Source organism: Cryptomeria japonica, chromosome 5 (genome assembly GCF_030272615.1).
Source record: "Cryptomeria japonica chromosome 5, Sugi_1.0, whole genome shotgun sequence".
NCBI classification, from domain to species: domain Eukaryota; kingdom Viridiplantae; phylum Streptophyta; class Pinopsida; order Cupressales; family Cupressaceae; genus Cryptomeria; species Cryptomeria japonica.
Window position 1 is genome coordinate 917545826 of NC_081409.1, and position 20408 is coordinate 917566233.

The 20408-nt window shown below is 34.5% G+C and overlaps 2 protein-coding genes across 5 annotated transcripts; one reads left to right on the forward strand and one right to left on the reverse strand.

Annotated features, from left to right (window-relative positions):
• The first annotated feature begins 231 nt into the window (after positions 1-231).
• On the forward strand, positions 232-4851 carry LOC131066240 (cysteine-rich and transmembrane domain-containing protein WIH2). The gene is made up of 3 exons (XM_058000948.2): positions 232-500; positions 4070-4259; positions 4439-4851. Exons 1-3 carry the CDS (start codon positions 449-451, stop codon positions 4482-4484), a joined length of 288 nt encoding a protein of 95 aa, XP_057856931.2. The 5' UTR covers positions 232-448; the 3' UTR covers positions 4485-4851.
• Positions 4852-12080: 7229 nt separating this feature from the next.
• On the reverse strand, positions 12081-18307 carry LOC131066241 (uncharacterized). Of its 4 annotated transcripts, none has more exons than XM_059221848.1 (4): positions 17971-18307; positions 17778-17885; positions 14272-14307; positions 12081-12397 (listed from the first exon to the last, which is right to left on the reverse strand). In XM_059221848.1, the coding sequence occupies exons 1-4, from the start codon at positions 18108-18110 to the stop codon at positions 12307-12309; spliced, it is 375 nt and encodes a 124-aa protein (XP_059077831.1). In that variant the 5' UTR covers positions 18111-18307; the 3' UTR covers positions 12081-12306. The 4 variants fall into 4 exon arrangements, with proteins under 4 accessions (XP_059077831.1, XP_059077833.1, XP_059077832.1 ...); XM_059221849.1 differs by lacking the exon at positions 12081-12397 and adding an exon at positions 12584-12819 and having other exon boundaries at positions 17971-18305; XM_059221850.1 differs by lacking the exon at positions 14272-14307 and having other exon boundaries at positions 17971-18303.
• Positions 18308-20408: the final 2101 nt, after the last annotated feature.

Here is a 20408-nt window from a genome sequence, read left to right on the forward strand (position 1 = left end):
GAAAAGGAATAAAATGACAGAGAAGAAAAAACCCATCAAGGGAACTTTTTAAAGTCAAAAAAAATTAATAATCTTAAAAATAAAATTATCGGCTAGGTAGTAATTGTGTTCTTAGTGAGTTTTTACTCTACTCGGGATGCTTTTTTTTCATTTTATTTATAATTCTAAAATCCCATCTAACGGACGGCAGCGAATTTAAAACAATAAAGCTCACACGCATTGGACGCGTCCCAGGTAATTTCCTTCCTTCCAAGGTGATATAGTAGTATATATCCATGCAATACCGCTTTCGACTCCCACACCTTTGATATATATACACTGTATATCCTGTGCACCTTTGAATTTTCTATTCGCTCGTAGTTGGGTTATTGCAGGAAGAAGTCATTTTGAGGAGAGGGAGCATAGTTTGTTTCGTTTGGGTTTACTGAGGAGATATCAGAAGCACATAATGAGTTACTACAATCAACAGCAGCCTCCTGTTGGAGTTCCTCCTCCTCAAGGTATGCATGCCCTAATCATGGTGGATTTTATTTTATTTTTTTCGGTGGTTTTCGTTGGAGATCGAGGTTTGTATGATGCGCATAGAGTCTGTATACATGTTGCATGATGCGAATATGCACTGCATATGTTTTCTTTACCATCTGATTTTAGATCTGCCCAGAATTTATTCGTGTGCACTTTGTCGATCCGGGATTTATTTTCGGATCATGTCAATTCCTTCAAATGGGTTTTGCACCCACTTTTCGTGACAACTTGGCAACCCTAAGGTTAAGTAAAATTATTTGTGTTCTTCTAGTCTGGGATTACAGATTTAGTATGGGTTCAAATTCTTACCGCCGTGTATGCATCTTATCTAAGTGAATTTGGAGAAATCTTGTTTTTTCTTTTTCTGAAGAGGTATATTCTGGGTTTTCTTTTGTAAGTTTCAGCTTTTCATTCGCATATTACCAGTTTTTATTGGTGTATTTTACATTTTATTTTTGCATCAATTAGGAAATTACTAATTAGGGATTTGGCCATAGCCAGATTTGTGTGGTTGCTGTCAAAATTATGGGTATTGTGAATTATTATGTTTTGTCCAGTCTGAAAGATTCTGAATGGCTATGAGACAATTCGTTTTTGTCTGGGTAGTATTGATTAATGATACTTCTAAGCCATATGAAGATTGTTTCGTTTGGTTTGTCACTCTGAAATTGTAAATTCAGTTGATTTTGAAAATTTTCTTTGTAGTAAGTACCTGTTAGGATGATCATTTTGCTTGACCTTGTATGAAAGGCGTCATTCTGTGTTTCGTGAATATCTGTAAACTTCTGGGATATAGTCTGGGAATTCCTATAGCCAAATTGAAGTAACCCTAGAATGTCTTAACTCAATAAGGATCTTTGAAAAGTAGATGCTACTTATGAGTCAGGTGGATGATATTTTTAAGGTTTTACCTATGCAATCCTTGGGTTCTGCAGTAGGCATTTAAAAATTTGTGAACTGGTTGGTATCATCTACATTTATAAAGATGGATTCTCTTGATTCTGTAGAAAATTTTAATGGTTTGTCTTATGAGCCCATTGAGGGGGCTTCCTAGAATTTTTAAGGCGGTAATATGGTTTCCATGCTTTAGCTCTTAAATTTTTATGAGTTCTCTAATATTTGTACTAGGTGAAGGTTGAAGGCTAAAAGAATCAGGTTGCAATTTGAAAAAAAATAATAATTTAAATCAGGATTTGTTAAAAAATTAAAAAAAAATCTTACAATATCTTGATAAGGTCAGTCCATCTTCACCGGTTATATGTGATTGCTATTTTTAAGTACTAGCTGCTTTTGAGATTTAATTTCCGATTGCCAATTTTGCATTGATTGCTGTTGGCTCTTGAAATATGGATTTTATTCCTTCCACAGGATTCCTTTGTTTCTCATAATAATATTAACTCCACTGTGCTGTGTGGCCCTTGAATTATAAATTATTCCAGAAGTGGGACTGCATTAGCCTTTCAAATGGTAGCATTACTGGGACTGCCTTGGTTATTGAAGTAGTAGTGTTTTGCCCTTACTACATGCTGAGTAGGCAGGGTTGGTATTTTATTATGCCAAGAGGCGTAAGTCTATAGTGGATCCATTGTTCTTATCTGCGAAAGAAAAACAAAAAGGATAAGATTGCTGTTTTCTTCCTTATCTTATCAAAATAACAACTTTCCTTTCACTGTAGACTGCTGTTTTTTTTTTAGCATAGCATGGTTTTTTTGTTTTTTGTTTTGTCACTTTACAATGCATGGTAGTACCTTCAGCAGAGACCTTAGAGTAAAGAGGGGCGCTGCAAATTGAGCAATTTGATAGAAGATAAACGATGAGCCTGCAATGATCAAAGTCTTTTGTTGTGGAATTCCATTGGGTGAATTCTCTATGGCTGATGCATTTTTTTTTATTAGAGGGTTTCGTTCAATTTTGTTAGGTTTTATCGTGTGTTACCCGGGGATGCCTCCCCAGGCCTAAATCCTGTGTCCCCATCCTGAGGACGTGGGGATGGCCAGGGGACATCCACTCCCTTCCACCCCCGTCCCCCCATCCCCAATATGGTTGGGGATGTCTGTGAAGCCCCCTAACATTCTCAGGGATGGCCAGCCACCCCTCTTTTTCCAACACATTTATAAAAAGAAAGAGACTCAAATGCACTAAAAAACATTTTTTAATTTTATTATAGGTCTGTAAAACTGGATTTTCACTAATATGACCAGTAAACATGTCTGAATTACTTCCAAAAGCACTTAGAAATAATAAACAGCAGCCTGGTATAAATTTCACAAACACTCAGAACTTGGGTAGTGCTTAAAAAGGTGGTTGCAGGTCTGCAATATTGGACTTTTTATTGATATGAAATGTAAAGAGGTCTGAATTATAGCCAAAAGCACTTAGAAATATGAATAACAGCTTGGTAATGAATTTCACAAACACCCAAACCTTGGTAGTTCATAAAGAAGTGTTTGTAGGTCATAATAGTAATGAAATACTATTAAAATATCCTCCAACCAGAAAGAAACAATGAACTATATGCAAACAAGTGATGGCATATTGACAATGAATTTTCAATTATTGAGTATTGACAATGAATTCTGAATTATGAATGCATATTGGGTATTGACAATGAATTCTGAACACAAATGTGGTATCAGCATGTTAAGGTTCTATAATGTACATAAACATGCTTTATCTATGTTTTCATATGAATATAATGTATATATTCATGCTTTATCTATTTTCATACGAACATTTAAAATTTTCCTATATAATTTAAATTTTCCCTATATTTTATATAGCTGCCCCCTTTGCCGTCCCCCCACCGTCCCCAAAATTGGCAAAAAAAATTTGCTGTCATGGAAACTCGTCCCCTGACGTCACTGTCCTGGAAACTCAGGGTAACATAGGTTTTATCTGCAGTCACATGACATAAAAGTTTCACTTCTGGATTTTGAATTTTTTTGGGTTAGTTATGGTGTTTAAAGCATCAAATGTTTGACCATAGATATGTTTTCTTCTGAATTTGAAACAAACAAATTCTCATGTATTGAAAAAAATTAAACGCCTGGATATCTCCTGTGCATTAGTTCTCGAGAAAGGATTGTAACCTCTTCATTGGATGTCATCCATGCTAGCTGGGTTACTTCTGATTGAAGATGCTTCTTTTTTTTTTCCCCAAAGAGAGGCTATGCATAGCAAGTGTGAATTTTGAGTGCTTACACATTCTTGCGTCAATTTGGCAATTGTAGCTACTGTAGAGATACTGCTGAGCTTGCAGTATGGAAGGACATGTATTGTTTATAGTTTTGGATCTAGATTTGTCCAAGGGCTGGCAGGTTGATGTAAGAGATAGTTTGTGTCACAACAGAAAGTGTTGTGCTTAGGAATTCAAAGACTTTTTATGACCAGCTAATATTTGACTATCTATCTGTTGATAGGATCTTTGGGCTAATACGGGGGCAGGAATATTACATCCTTTTTATTGTTGGTTTTATAGCTTTCCAGTGTTAATGATACTGTATGACAGTTAGTTAATAAACTGATGCATTTATTGATGTGTCAGGTTATGCTCCAGATGCCTATCCAAAAGATGCTTACCCTCCACCAGGCTACCCTCAAGGATATCCTCAGGGTTATCCTCCTCAAGGTTATCCCGCTCAAGGATATCCTCAGGGTGGTTATGGACAACCAGCACCACCTCAGTATCAGCAGCAACAACAACAGAGCAGCGGCCCTTCCTTTATGGAAGGATGGTATGATTTAATTTTTTGAATCGTTCCTTTTACAATCTTACTGTTCTATATAAACATAATTTGAAGCTGAAATTTCTACTTCTGAAATTGCTGAGAAGTGCTTGTCGTACCTTTTAAAGAAATTTCAATTGCCTTAGCAGTACTTGGATAGCTGACTAGCTTCTCTATATTTTGTGCAGTTTGGCTGCCGTCTGCTGCTGTTGCCTGCTTGATGCATGCTTTTGAGCCAGCTTTTTGCAATTATGGAGCACTTGTGTTTTTGGAAACAACAGGCAATAAGTTTATTTAATATTAATCGATCTCTATTCTTTTCAGAACTAATTTACAGTTTGTTCACCTTGAATCATGACCTGTTTTCCCGTACCCAAGGCTATATTACTTTAGTTTGTGAATATACATATAATATGCAGAAACATTTTGTCAGCATATGTTGTAGACGAATTTCTGATTGGGTTTGATTTGAAAAGTTTGATTCCAACTTCTTTGAGGACAGATTAATAAACTTTGAAGTAACACTTTCAGAACTGGAAAGTGGCAATTATATTTGAAAAAAGTGTTGACAATGTTGAATTGAAATGAAGTTTTCTATGAAGGACCATTTCTGTTGGATTGTTTACATTGATGCAAAAATAACTGTTTTTGTTAACTATAGCGGATACCTCACGGTGAAAATCTAAGAAAAGTTTAATATTCAGTAAAAGATAATGCTAATGAAAGCCTTTTAATATTGATGCATAATGACAGACTCACCACTCATACGTTTGTCCTAAATAGGAGGCTTTCATTAGCATTATCTTCTCCGATAGAAAAGTGGTTAGGGGGTGAAAAATGATTAAGTTGATTCAAATTTCCTAAATCTCTTCTAATATGTGGTTTTTGAATCAGTGTGGTTCTAGTTAACTTAAAGTCGTGAGATTCTTAATGGTAAATAACAACTTTGATGTGACCTTTTTCCAAGAAATTTCAATCTGTACTGTGAGCATTCTTCAATAGCATCAACATTTCTTAATGGCTGTAATTGGTTGGCCATAATTATGCTGCCATTTTGCGATGTTTCGTTGCCTTCATTTTGGGGGAAAAATCCTATTTGGGTTTTTGCCTGCATTCATGCCATCTCATTACAATATTCTGTTGTCTGTTCCAAATTGACTCTGTTCTGGGCAACGGATCTAATTGTTCATGGATATGTTTGTAAATGATAATGCTGTTTTATTCCAATGATAATGCTGTTTTAGTCTAATGATAATGCTTGCAATGCATAGATCAAAGGAAAAGAATCAAATAAATCTGAGTACTAATAATTCCTGTAATGTATGGATCATACACTGTTGTATGTACGAATGAATATATTTCTGAATCTTGGAAAGTAAGCTAATAGTTAGGATTATTATTTCTAATAAGTAAATGCAAATTATGTATTGTGGTAGATCGAATTAAATTAGAACAAATAGAAGTATATTGAGTGGTTTTTTTACCCATCGATGCATTCATGTTGGAAGATTTTTCCCAAAGTTCTTAACTATGCATTACATTTTGGGGTCAAGCTTTGCACCTCCATGCGGTCGACCAAGATCACTCCCAAGCTAGAAATTGTTATATAAGCATTGTTCGTGATCATTGGAAAATAGTGAAGTCTCTATAGATTTGGATCTCGAATTGGCATTGTATTGCAATATATTTTGAATTTGGTAATTTCACATGTTTGTAATCAAATGGCCAAGTCCTAGCATGTTGGAAGCCTATTATGCTAGATTGTAATTCTATTGTAATTATGAATCTGTTAATAACATTTTGTTGTTTGAATTCATTGCATAGTTACATAATCAAAGCGTAAGGTTCAGTATCCTAAAGGTTTTGTTTGTGAACAAATATTTGAAGAAAGGTAGCTTACAAGAAGCTTGACAATGGAGCATCAATCAAGAGGCAATTGTAGACAACGTTGATTTTGAGAAATTTGCATTAGATGTCATGGAGAAGGTGCCTTCGTAGAGAGGGCAAGGTATTGTTCTTAGCTATAAAGATGGACTAAGTGTTTAGATGATGAAGTCAACAAAGATCAAATAAATCCTTTTGAGGAAGACCAGAAGAAATCATAACACTAGATTTGATGAGAGATAGAATAATAAGAAGCTAGTCATGTTGGGCAAAGTGAAAGCAAGCAAGATGATAAGGAAGAAAAGATGTTAAAACAACATCAAGCATTTGTAAGAATAGCGGATGTTTTATATCATTACAATAGTTTCAAACCATGAAGAGTTGATAGATTAGATGATTGATTTAGAATATAGAGATAGAATAAAATATTGATGATTGATATAGGTAAAACTTGCTATGACCTTTAAGGTCATTATGTTATTTGTTGGAGGGAAATTCAATAAGAATGAAATAGAAAAGGTAAACTTGGCACTGGAAAAGGGATAGAATAGTGAATTAGTTAGGCTTAAAATTCATTTTTGCAAGTTATCATTTAGAATTGTTAAAAGAGTTGCACAATCTAATGGAAAAAGGGTAATGGTTATGAAAGACTAAATTGAAGAATTTTGCAGATAATTAAATTAGGCAAAATAGTATGGCAAAGATTGAAGGAAGAAATGTGGATTAATGTGAAGAAGTGTGGTTTCATGACGCACTGAGTATACTTGGTATACTAGGGATTTGTAGTCTCAATTGAAGGATTGAAGATGTATCTAGCTAATGTGAGAGTATTGGGGATCTTTTCATAGTTTTGCAAGATGCTAGAGGAGAAAATTCATTAAAAATATTACTTGTATTTATGCACCATTAATGAAGATAATGTGGGGAGATGAGGAGTTAAGTGGACATTAGGAGTAGATAAAGTTAAGTTGTTGAAGAAGATGATAGAACAACCACTATTAGCAATGGGCTAGATTTTAACAAGTTATTTCAGGTTAATTACAATGTAAATGTAAGTGTGCTAGGAACATTGTAAATCAAAGAAAGAATGCAAATCATGTATTTCTATGAGAAGTTGAATGACACAAGAAAGATGTATTTAGTGTATGACCAAAATATGACACAATTCAACAAATAAAAGAGTGGAGACTTTACTTGCTACCAAAGGAACTTGTGTTATGCATTGATTATCAAGCATCGTGGTAATTAAATAGTCAAAGTAAATTGAATAAAGGGGGTTGAATTTACGTAGTTATACTTTTGTATTGAACCATATGATTTTAAAATTAAACAAAATTGGTAATGTGTTGAGTAGAAGATAAAATTAGCTAATATAAATGAGTGGAGATGGTTGCATTTGAGGAGATAAATATTTGTATGAAGATGATTCTAATTATTTAAAAGTATGGATAACATTCAAAGAATTGCTAAGTGTAAATAGAAGTAAGTGGCTTGTTGAAAGGTAATTAATTATATATTCTTAGAAGCTCAACAACTCAATCAATGAAAAAATGATCAAGAAAAACCATAATTATGGTTTAGAAAGATATTTTGGGGTAGACAAGATAGTAGCCTTGTTGAGTGAGAACTATTTTTGGCTGCAAATATCTAAGGATATCAGGAAATTGGTTCAAAGATGTTGAATTTATTACCAAAGAAGTTGAGAAATACAATTTCAGAGATCCCAAGAACACTTACAAGCAAAATACATGTCACAAGAGAAGAATAGAGGCAGAAAATAATAATGGCTTTGAAGAAGAATATCATCATTCAGAGAGGGAATTCAAATGAAAAAGTACAATACAATCCTTATAAAAGGAAAATATGCAATCCTAAAGATGTGCAACCTTAAAGGGATAATGTGTATTTAACAATTAAAATAATTATTAAATACCTACAATATTATTAAATGCCTAAGTTTAGCTTAAGCGTAGAGTATAATAGACTAATAATTAAACAAATAATTATAACTCTAACACCCCCCTTAAGATGAACTTAGGGAGTAGCTAAAAAACTAAATGCATGAAGCAAAAAAATGTAACTACAGATGAAGGCAAATTTGGGTCCCGACAACAAAGCCTGATGAGGTACCCAAGTACAAAAGATCTCTGTAAAGTGGAGAAATAGAGAAAACCTCATGGGAAAAAACTCTACTCCAAAAAGAGATGAAATACAAGTGAAGGATTGAAGAAGCCTCCAAACAAGAATGTTCCAAAAGATAGGAACAAAAGAAGAGCAGAAGAATCACTGAAGCATGAAGAACCTGCAAACACTATCGAAGAATAACTGACGATTTGAAGAACCTCCACTGAAATAGAAGACGATCAAGTAAAGAAAGACTGTAATCTGCACGAGTGCTCTCAAATAACACTACTCGAATCAAATGGCAAACAAAGGCAAACAATTGAACTCGAAGATACAGATGGCAAAAACACCAAAGTCTGAAGAGTTGATCAATTGAAGATGGACGATTGCCTCCAAAAATAGGAATGAAAGAGTGTACTCCAACAAACCAAGGAAGCATTAGAACCAACAACCAACATGAGAAACCCCCCATAATGCTAACAAGGGAGAGGTGACAGGTACATTGAAACTGAATGCAAGAACAATTGCATGACGAAAAACCAGGAACATCGAGAGTGCAACAGAAAGTACACATACATATAAAGGCTAGTGTCATGGAAGGAACATTCACTTGACACACATCATGAGGCTAATGTTGTGGAAGGAACACTCACTTGACAAAGGTAGATGACAAACAAGACAAACATCAAACCCCCCCATGGCACTTTATGGAGTGCAAGTACAATAAGGCACAAGATGTGCAAGATCCCAAGCATGCAAGACATAGTGGCACTTTATCTCAGTGCATTTGCAAAAAAAGAAATGCTTACAAAATGATGTATACAATGCTCAAAGAAGACAAAAGGTTGGAAATACATGAAGAACAACCAACAACAAGTCATTCCACCCAAACGAGAAATTTCCAGGAGCTCAAATGTCCAAGTAATTCACCAGTGTGAAAACACAAAAAACTGAATAAAATGTATCTGGAGTAAAATCTGGGAAAAGTGCATGGATGGATATGAAGAGCTCTGAAACACCATCCCAATGCCACTGGAATCGTGAAAAAATAGAGAAATTGGTGAAAAGATACGAGCTCGGGATTGAAAACAGTACCTCTGACTTCAAATGGCTATAGAATGTACCAATAGAAAAATCAGGTGATGAAACCCACAAATCTGGAAAGTAGACAAAACTAGCTTTCCAACAATATCTCGTTTGCCCAAAAACAATATTGTATGCGCAAGTTATGGCCAAAAGAAAAAAAACCCTCTTTTAGGGCACAAAGAGGGTCACAGGGGCCATGCATGATGTTCATACCGTTGATGTCAGCGCAATATTCCCTGCCTGCCAAAAAAAGAGGTCGCCTGAAAATTGCACCAAAAAAATATATGGGGTCGAAAAAATATTCTTAGGCGTCAGAAAATAATCGTCGATGTTGGGAAAGGGTTGGACGTGGGCCAGTGGCCGGTGGCTGGCAGGCGAGGGCCTGGGCGACGGTGACAAGGAGGTGGCCAGCTCGGGCGGTGGTGGCTTAGGACCAATCAGCGGCAGCAGCGGGAGGTCATCGGCAGCAGCAGGCAGCAGGCTGCGACAACAAGCGGTGGTTGATGGTGGTAGGGCAGTCGAGAGTAGGGAGGCGAGAGTGGCTTGGGCTTGTGCAGCGACGACGGGAAGGAGGCGGGGCCGCATCAAGAGGCAAAAGACAAGGATCGAGCGGGGGCCGGACGAGAGCAACTCGACGACCAATGATCGGCGAGAGGCAAAGGTGAAGGTCGTGGGAACTGGTGGCTTGTTGCAGGGCATATAGACTGGATGAGGGGTTTGCCCCCCCCTTACTTTTCTTTAAAAAAAAAAACTTTGTTTTAAAACAAACTTTTGTTTTTCACAAATTTTGTGAATTTCAGCCACGGTATGCTGTAAAACTGCCCAAAATTTAAAAAAATGATTTTTTTTTTCAAAAAAAAGTGCCCAATAAAGACAAATAAAAAAATTTATCAAAGCCAAAGTTGTCCAAATTGGACAAATTTTATATGAAAATGGGGGTTTTTGGGTGTCTTGAGCTCAATGGTAAAAAAAAATTGAAAAAGCTTGAAACCCTCCTCCAAAAAATCTTTTGAAAAATCAGGAACAAGCAGCAACAGATGTAGGCTTTGATACCATGGAGTTGAGAAATACAACTTCAAAGATCCCAAGAACACCCGCAAGCAAAATAATTGTCACAAGAGAAGAATGGAGGCAAAAAATTATAATGGCTCTGAAGAAGAATATTATCATTCAGAGAGGGAATTCAAATGAAAAATTACAATACAATCCTTATAAAAGGAAAATACGCAACCCTAAAGAAACTCTAAAGGGATATAATTATTAAATACCTACAATATTATTAAATGCCTAAGTTTAGCTTAAGCGCAGAGTATAATAGACTAATAATTAAATAAATAATTATTAGCTAATGCATGATAACTCTAACAGTTACCTTGTAAAGAAAAGTAATCAAAATGTTGGGTTGTATTAGCCACTACCAATTTTGAAGAGACCTTGTGAGAATTTAAGTCTGGATTTTATATTAGGATTGTTTAAGATGAAAGGACGACATAATTCAATATTTGTATTTGTGGGTGGATTTTCGAAGATGATGTATTTCATTTCATGTAAGAAAAACAATGATGTAGTATATGTAGCTAATCTATTTTTTAGAGAAATTACGAGATTGCATGGGTTGCCAAGGACTATTGTTTTATATAGAGTGATAGAGTGAAGTTAGTTGTTTGTTCTAGAGCTTGGCATTGACATTGTAATTGCAATATCTTTTGACTTTTATAATTTCACATTTTTATAATCAAACAATTGAAGCATATATTGTACATATTGGAAGATCACTGCGATATATTGTAATTCTATTGTGATTGTGAATAAATAAAGGACAAATAGTTATTTTTCTATTTTAATTGTGTGGTGTTTTAGTTCACTGCAGTTAGATAATCCTCCATTGGATCCTTTGCACATGAATACATCATTGAACAAAGACTTGATTAAAATAGTTTGAGGGATTTATACTACACATACTCAAAATTCAAACTTGATAAGTAAGTGGGAGGTAAAAGAAAATAAGACTTATTTGTATAAAACATTGAATTGAAATAATTATGTTTATACATGTACCGAAATCAACAAGAAAAGCTTAAATTTAATTGATTCAATTGTATCAATAAAAATATGAGAATTCAAGTTTGAATCTATCCAAAATGTTTTTTAATTAAAACTGTAAGAATTGTGAAGTATACCATACCACACAAACCCATTTAAATCTCTAAAATTGTGAAATGAACAAGGAATCTCTAATAAATATAATCTTCCATGGCAATCATACAACTAAACAATCTAATTAGCATATGACTTACCACATCTTCAACTTCTTTTTTTAATTGGAGAAAATGTGCTACTTTAGTTAGCTTATTGACCACCACAAGAATGCACCAAGTTCTTAGTAGTCTAATGATAAAATATTACTACATACCATATCCATTTTGAAATGTCACGAGGGTAAACCTAATAAGAGCTGCAAGCAGCGAAGTTCCTGTCGGGAGTCATTGCTTGTTGCTTGTGTTTGCTATTATAGATTTGTAAGTTTGAGCCTGGTTGGTTTGTGCCAATTGAAGATACATATTTTAATGCAGTGTATAACCAAAATTGAAACAATATGTATGCTAGGTTTGTTTAATACTCCTGCAACTACAAATACCCTAAACATTTGAAGAAATTCTTAGAGCTAGATATTTTAAGTAAAGCATGTCAATGAATGTAAAAATTTAAAACAAGCTAAAATTTAGTCATGAAATTATGAATTTAATTGTGTTATCTTTAGGGACAAAAAAACAAATCTGGTTGCATATCATCAATTGCAATGAGCTCAAGCACAAAATTTATCGTTTTAAACAGATTTCTTCACAAAAGCATACTAAGTCTTTTTTCTGGGAAGTTCTGGTCATCGCGAAGCCAATGAATAATGGGGCTGAGACAAATAGGCTCAACCATTTAGCATTTAGCAATAGCAGGCTAGTATCCCTTAGTCGTTTTGAGGTGGCCTGTTACATGGTATGGCCCACAACAATTTGCCTTCCTGAAACTTGTACAACTTGCAATTATTGTTCTTTAGTCTGCACAATTTGAGAAATCTACAATCTAATACTTGAAATATGCACATCAATACGTGTGGCTAGCAAAAAAACAAAGCATAAAACAACTTCTCATAGCTCTGATTTCACAACAAAGTAAAGTCACAAAATTAAAGAACAAAACCAAGCAAGAAATGATTGATTGCAGAGGAGCAAAAGGAGAAAATATGTATATATATTGACATATATTTCTTGAGCATTGTTAATTGATTACATGGTATTTAAATTGAAAGTTTTTGTCTTGAACATTGTTTGTCAATTGACTGTGTACAAAACTAGTATAGTGGTAATGAACTGTTTAATTTCATTTGCGTTTTCTGACTCAATTTCTTTGTAGACTTTTATGGTTGTCATGAGCTTCTTTGTAGGCTTTGTGATTGTTTTCATCTTCTACATTCAAAGACCTACAAAATACATTATATTTGGTAGTTAGCTTAACAGACTACGAATCAATGTGGTATATGTGACAACATCTAGAGAACAAAGAGCATGTCTTATTGCTATAATGCCTCTCATGGAACGAGATGCTTGAGTGACTGTAAACATGATGGTGAGAATCAGGAGTGAGAGAAAGCACAACAAAAATCGTGTTGCAAGACGTGAGTAAGTTGCCATCTTAAATTTTAATGGACTGCCTTTGTATTGCACTCATCATAAGCAATTTTGTGATGGATTTACAAGGGAAGGAGGGCAATGAATTATATGGCTAGACTCCAAACAAAGGTTCAATGTCACAGACAAATGTAGTGCAATTCAAGCTAAAACTATAATGAAAGAAACTCAATGGAAATGAAGAAATTGTATAACCAATTAAATTTAATGCAAAGAGAGGATAAAGATATGATGTAAATGTGCCAAGCCTCAATATAATAGGCAAGAAAATTGTAACATATATTTCATTTCGAGAACTATTTGCTTTGTCAACAGTAAAAAAAAAATAGTCATGCATAATGTACCACTTGCAAAACATTCATTTTTTGAATATCATTTTAGCCAAGTTGTATACTTCCTCTTGCCAATTGAAATATTTCGAGCAATTAAGTACATCATAACAATTTTATATCATTAAAAATGTTATCACATATACTAACAATTTTTCTCCTTAGTACTTCAAATTTTAGTTCTTCATTGAAGTCCAAGTGTCTGTTGGGAGAGTGCAAATCCATTGGTAACATCCCCATGCTTATACATGTGCATATTAACCCAACATCAACTTGAGTCAAATATTCAATTCATTAGTTGGTATTGATATAAATGCAACTGGTTATTGAATATTTAACCCTATATCTACATGACTAGATAGATAGAAAAGAACTAATACTTCATAAAAGATTTAATAAAAAAATCAAACCTTGAAACTTGTACCAGATTTGAGTGATAGCCTAACTATACTATTTATGCCAAGATTGAAACTAAAACTTAATATATCTAGACAACCAAGTTGAATGATACTAGTGGATACTTCAAAACAGAGTAAAGGGAAATAGACAAATAGTATGCCAAGATTGAAACTAAAACTTAATATATCTAGACAACCAGGTTGAATGATACTAGTGGATACTTCAAAACAGAGTAAAAGGAAATAGACAAATCTTAAAATTGCTATGAACGGTCACATAGCTATATTGTATGTGATGGAGTTGACACAGAGACTTGACTTAATAAATGTTAAGTAAAATGAAACTCTCTAAATTCTATAACTAGCATTAAATGAACTCTTCAAGGCATGCCTAGATATATTCTATTTACAATCTAATTCAAAAACAGTTTATCCAAAAACAATTTCAAATCGATTTCATAACTTGTAAAATCAGTGATCTTTGATAATTGAAACAGCTATAAATATTTATACTAACCTTGAAATGTTGAAGTGGGACGAGATGCTTGAGTGACTGTAAACATGGTGGTGAGAATCAGGAGTGAGAGAAAGCACAAGAAAAATCGTGTTGCAAGACGTGAGTAAGATGTCATCTTAAGTTTTAATGCACTGCCTTTGTATTGCACTCATCATAAGCAATTCTGTGATGGATTTATAGGGGAAAGAGGGCGATGGATTTTATGACAGTAATTATTTCAAGGATGTAACTTACTTAAATAAACAATCCCACAAGAAAGTGCTTAGATTTCTAAGAGATTTGATAATAAAATAAAATTGCGTTGATTTCTAAGACGTTGCATGGCTTAAGATGATAATAAAATAAAAGAAACCAGATAATCATTGATATGAAGCTTAAGCTATATCCTTATTTATTTGTCATGGAGCAAGGGTAGAATAAACTGGCAATCAGGAGACAATCAAATGACTTGACTTTCAACTGCACTAATGTTTGGTCAGTTTTATTTCATCTCAAGTCTAATTTACACCTGCCGAATAGATAAGTTTTCCCATCTAATTGTGTTCTGTGATCAGTCTGCAGGGAAAATGTGGAAGGCTTGAATCGCTTGATGCTATTCACAACTACAATTTGCAAATTTAAATTAACTTTTTTAAGGATCTGGGGAGGATATGCACAAATTGGATTTGTCAAAAAGGCTTTCGAAACTTTCTAAGCAAATGCAAGCAATTGGCCGGTGTAAAACCAGATTGCGCTAACTTTGCCAACATCCTCCTTCCCTATGCAAAAATGGGAGTTTTTAAACAAGGTATGGATATCCATCAAAGCATAAAGGATAGAGGGATTTTGTCAGATGTAGTTGCAACTACTCTATGGAAGTGAAAACAATGCACACCAACTACTTGACAAATTTCCTCAAAAGAATGTGGTTCGATGGAATGCCATGATTGCAGAATATGCACAGAAACTTTAAGGACAAGGCTTCAAAAGCTTTCACGCAAATGATAATTGGCAGTTGTAAAGCCAACATCCTCCCGCCTATGCCAAAATGGGACCTTTTGAGACTATACTCATAACTTCAACTTGACCTTAAGTTTTCCAAAACCCACACAATGGATCCTATCTTAGGTTATAAGTTCAATGTTACATTAAATCTGGCAAAAATATAATACTGAAAAAATCCCAATTGTATCAAAATTTACAAGCTTAAATTTTGCTTAGCTTAAATCCTAACACAGATCATAACTACAAAATAGACTTAAATTTGACAAAAAATAAATAGAGAATTTTTCACTGTGATAATAACCCTCATTAGTTATTACTATTACTAACTACCATGAATCTTGCAAATCTTTATAGGGAAATTCTGAATTCGATTAGAACTTTGATATAAAACTTACAATGGTGGAAGCTTTATTTAAGCCACAACTTCATTTGATTTAAACTTGCCATTATTTCTGATTTTTAATTCAAATGGCTATTCCTTAATGGAAATTTTAACAAGAAATGAACAGTCCATAAATAGAAAATAAAACATATCAGCTTGGAATCTGAAAGGCCATTTGACAATCATTGTGACCTTCAACAAAAGATGTGAATGCCTCAACAGAGTCGAACACCAATGTTGCTAAATAGTAATATTACACAAATCAGAGATGTGGCAATCAAAATAAAAATTGAAATAATTAGCCGCTTTTTATGAAACCCATTGGCTGCTTTGCTCATAAATTCCGTACCATTCAACCAACATAGCCATTAATCCATTCTACTATTGAGACAAAGTGTTAAAACAACACAAGCCTATTTGCAAACTTCAGCACTAATTTATTAACAAGCTTTTTCATCACCAAAAATTGGACGTGTTGATTGTTGTTAAGTACATGCTACTAGTTCATGGATAATGACTTTGACATGGTTTGAAGTCAATATCAAGAATAACCTGATTGCTCCTCTTTGAATTTTACATTCAGATGGCTATTCATTTATATTTAGTAGTCGTTTTTTACAAAAAAAAATAAAAAAAATGAACAGTCTCAAAAGAGAAAATGAAACAATCCAACTTGCAATCTAAAGACATGTCACAACCAACTCCAAGGAGATTGAGAGGATCTTTCATGACAACAAAATTTAAGTTTTCCAAAATTCAACCTAAGCATTCAGACACTTTTTGACTAGGGTTATTCAAGCTAAAATTGTTAAAGTATGCCCTCAACAATTTGACCTGCTAATTCTATGGTTTGTATCCCAACATTGTCCTTAAAGAACCTTTACCAAGATCCTCCCTGTGTTTTCTAAAATAGGAGAGCTTTTGAACACGGTATAGACATCCATCAAAGTATAATTAAAGATGATTTTTGTAAGAAATGATAGTTTGAAATGCTCTTGTACACATGCACGCAACCTATGGAAACATTGACAAGGCAATTGTTTTGTTTGACGGAATGTGTTTGAGAAACGTGTTCTCATGGAATGGCATGATTGCAGGACATGCACAAGATGGATTTTTTTTTAGGCTTTAAAAACTAAGCAAGTGTGACTGGCAGTTGCAAAGCCAGATTCCACAACTTTTGCCAGCATCTTCTCTGTATGTCCCAAAATGTGAGCTTCACAAGAATTTAAAAAAGTAAGCCCTCCTAAAATCAAAATTAATGTGTGTTAAAATAGGCCAGACGAAAAACGGTGAGTATCTCAGGAACTAACAAGTGCGATTGGCAGTTGTAAAGCCAAATTCCACAATTTTTGCTAGCATCCTCTGTGTGTCCCAAAATGGGAGCTTCACCAGAATTCAAAAAAAGTAAGCTCTCCTAAAATCAAAATTAATATGGGTTAAAATGGGCCAGAGGAAAAACGGTTCAAGTAGGACATCATAGTTTGGATTTTGATCACTCTTCTCAGAAATCTGAAATTCATACTCAAAAGGGCAATGAAGCTTTTCTACAGCTCTTTCAAATAGATATATGTAGAACCCCTTGTTATTGTTTGTAATGCTTATAAATACAGGAAACACAACATTTGGGGGTTAGTTTTTTCTATCTGTCGAATGTCGCCACCTGTCAACTACATGAAAAAACCTAAAACTTCAATCGCCAAATGTTTATCTAATCTGTAGTCAGATAGCGATCGCAGAACATGATAAGTGCATAATCTAGATTTTGATCAAACAATTTGAGTATCTACCAAACTTTTGATCTATTGATTGAAACCCCTGAAAGGATTAGAGAAACATGCAATACAATACTTGCAAGACAAGCATCAAGTGGACACACGATAATGCACACATGGATTTGTTGCAGAGGATTTAGAGACCTTCCCAAAATGAAACATGAAAAAATAACATCAAAGAATTGTCTACGGTAACTTATAACGAAAAAGAGGGCAAAAATGATCTTACCTCTGTGTTATCTCAAGGTTTTGGGCAAAGTCTCATATTTGAACTAAGGGACTTGCATGAGAGATAGATGCTCAGAGAAAGCTTGGGGTCACCAAAGTATCTGGAAAGAAGGGTATGGAGGAGTGGAGAAGCATACCTGAGATGATGCGGCAACGAGAAATGATTGAGAAAACCGCAGCCTCGAAAATTTAATAATGGCAAAACTAGAACCATAATTGCCACTCGTCCATGCTCCCATGGCAGTCTGCAAAAAATTAAAGGTCAATCATATCATTACATTTCATATGAAAAATTGAAATGAAGTTTAGCAGAGCCAGCAACGTTAATACCCATTCATGGTAGGAACTGTCATACCACACCCGTCATTTGCAAACAAAAACCTTAATCGACAACTGTGTAGCTTGAATCCATATTGTATGCGATCTCCCCAAATGTTGCCTTCAATCCGTGGGGTTTTTTTGCCGGCCATGTTTTTACCAGCTACACTCTGAAAACATTTGTTTTGGCGGCCCCTGCAACTTCCTCTGGACTCATACGTTCTCTCCCATTGAGAAGGGCGCAAGCCTCTGCACACCGTGAACAAAGCCAACCATTAAATGCCAAACAATTTGCTTAAAACATTTTGTTTAAATAATGTGCAAGTTCATGGGTGTGAACATTAGCAAATGCAAAAATATTTGGACACAATGATTTCTGATTGGTCCATTGCCACTGCATTAATCATCTGTTAATGAAAGAGGCCTTTGCTATAGTATAGTCTCTACCGGCAGGAACTAATATGTTGGGCGATTATTCTAATTTCATAAATTCTCACTAAACATTTGGTTACATATTTTTGGACTCCCTTTTCATCTTTTAAATTAAAAGATTTATGTTATTATGATTATGAGAATAATTACTCTATTTTTAAGGCATACAATTAAAAAAAACTATCACAAGATATGTAATAAGAATTTTTTTATGGTTTTTGATTAATAAATTAGTTGTGTTCATTACACTTTAGGTTGATTTTTCCATCAAACACAGAAATTATGGTTGGATTGAGATAATATTTCTATTAAATTTTTGGATCTAAGAGTGGTATTAGGGATTAAACTCATAGCTAAAATGGTTTTTAAGTGTGGAATACGTCTTACTATCTATAAATTATTTGTTGGTGACAAATAAAATTGATATCAATTCAATGTAGAAAAATCACTTAGTTGCTTGAATATTGATTGTCAAGCTTAATATTTGACTACACCTAAGTGGGGTTAGGGGAAGGCTCCATAAGGTATGTCTGGTTTATGAGCTTAGTAATATATTGATCCCATTCATAAACAATGTCCATCAAAAGTTTTTGAGTGCTAACTGTGAAGGAATATTATTGTACCCATAGTCCACTATGTGATCTTTAAGGTATGAGATGAGTAACTTCCCAGGACTAATTGCTTACTAGTGCATCATAGAATTAAAAAAATCAACGCTATATAGTGTGTGTATGCCGGAAAAGCGGGTCGATAGAACTCAATATGTGAAAAACAGAGCTCTAGGGAGCCTTGCTCACACACCCACAGGACTTCTTGGTGCAAGCTATGGAGTCATGAAGTATGGCTCAGCTTCCCAAGGATGGTTTCATGGTTCTCTATATCACAAGGTCCCTCAAACCAATGTTTTTGCTCTCAGATCACTGAGCAAAATGGTTTAGGGATGACAAATGCAAGAACGAGGGATGTTTTGGTTGATTTTAAGATGAAATGCATCCTAAGCTAGGCATGATCTTACAAATGCAATAAACTAGTTTATAAGATGACAAGATTAGTAACAAGACTATCCTAGCATGCTATATTAGTCTATGATTAAGCTAAATGATAAGGAGCATACTCTAAATTTGCATATTTAGATTAATTCATGTTTAAAAGAGAAGCTAAATGATGAGCACAAAATGATATATTAAAGTTTGGATGGATTTTAGTATAAGTATTATGCTAAAGACTTGGATGATGAAAATGGAGGAATGAGAGCTCTATTTATAGCAAAAACAGGGCAGTGGATGGTCAGGATTGAAAGAGGCAATCAAGGGCCAAGTTTGAAAGTTGAGAATCCATGTTTGCAATTGGCACCAACAAAATGGTGACAATTGTCAACATAAGGTTGGTTGAGAGGGGATGTAGGAAGCATTAAATGCTTGAGAAGACCTCATGGTTACCCTAGGGGTTAAGGGTTAAGGTTAAGTTAGGGCTATCCATTGGATAAAACTTTTACCCAAAGGATAAACTCTTGTGCAAAGGTTTAAAGATAACCATGGTCAAAGCAATAAATGCTTGATGAGACCCTTGGGTTAGATGGAGGTTGAGTTTATGGAAATTCTTTAACCATGTAAGAGGGTTGAGTTAACCATTAATGGTTATGAAGACTTTGGGGACAAATTTGTAAGAGTCCTTCCAAATTTGGGGGCATTCAAAAATTTAGCTTGTTGAATGGATAAAGGCTTTAATGCATTTTGAAGACTTTACTCCAAATTTGAGAAGTGACCTCCTCAAATTTAGGGGAAAGGGATAACGGATGGGTTTGAGTTAATTAATCAGGATTAGAAGAATCTAGAAGAGGTTAGAAAGAGGGTTAGGATGCAAGTGGGAGGTGTAGGATTTTGCAAGTGGGTGAGGGAAAATAGGTTTTAATTGAATTTAATTCAATTTGGTTGCAATTAAATAAATTAGATTTATTTAATTTAGGATAACTATTTTAATTAAATTTGAATTTAATTAAAAAGTGGACAAGGGCTTTA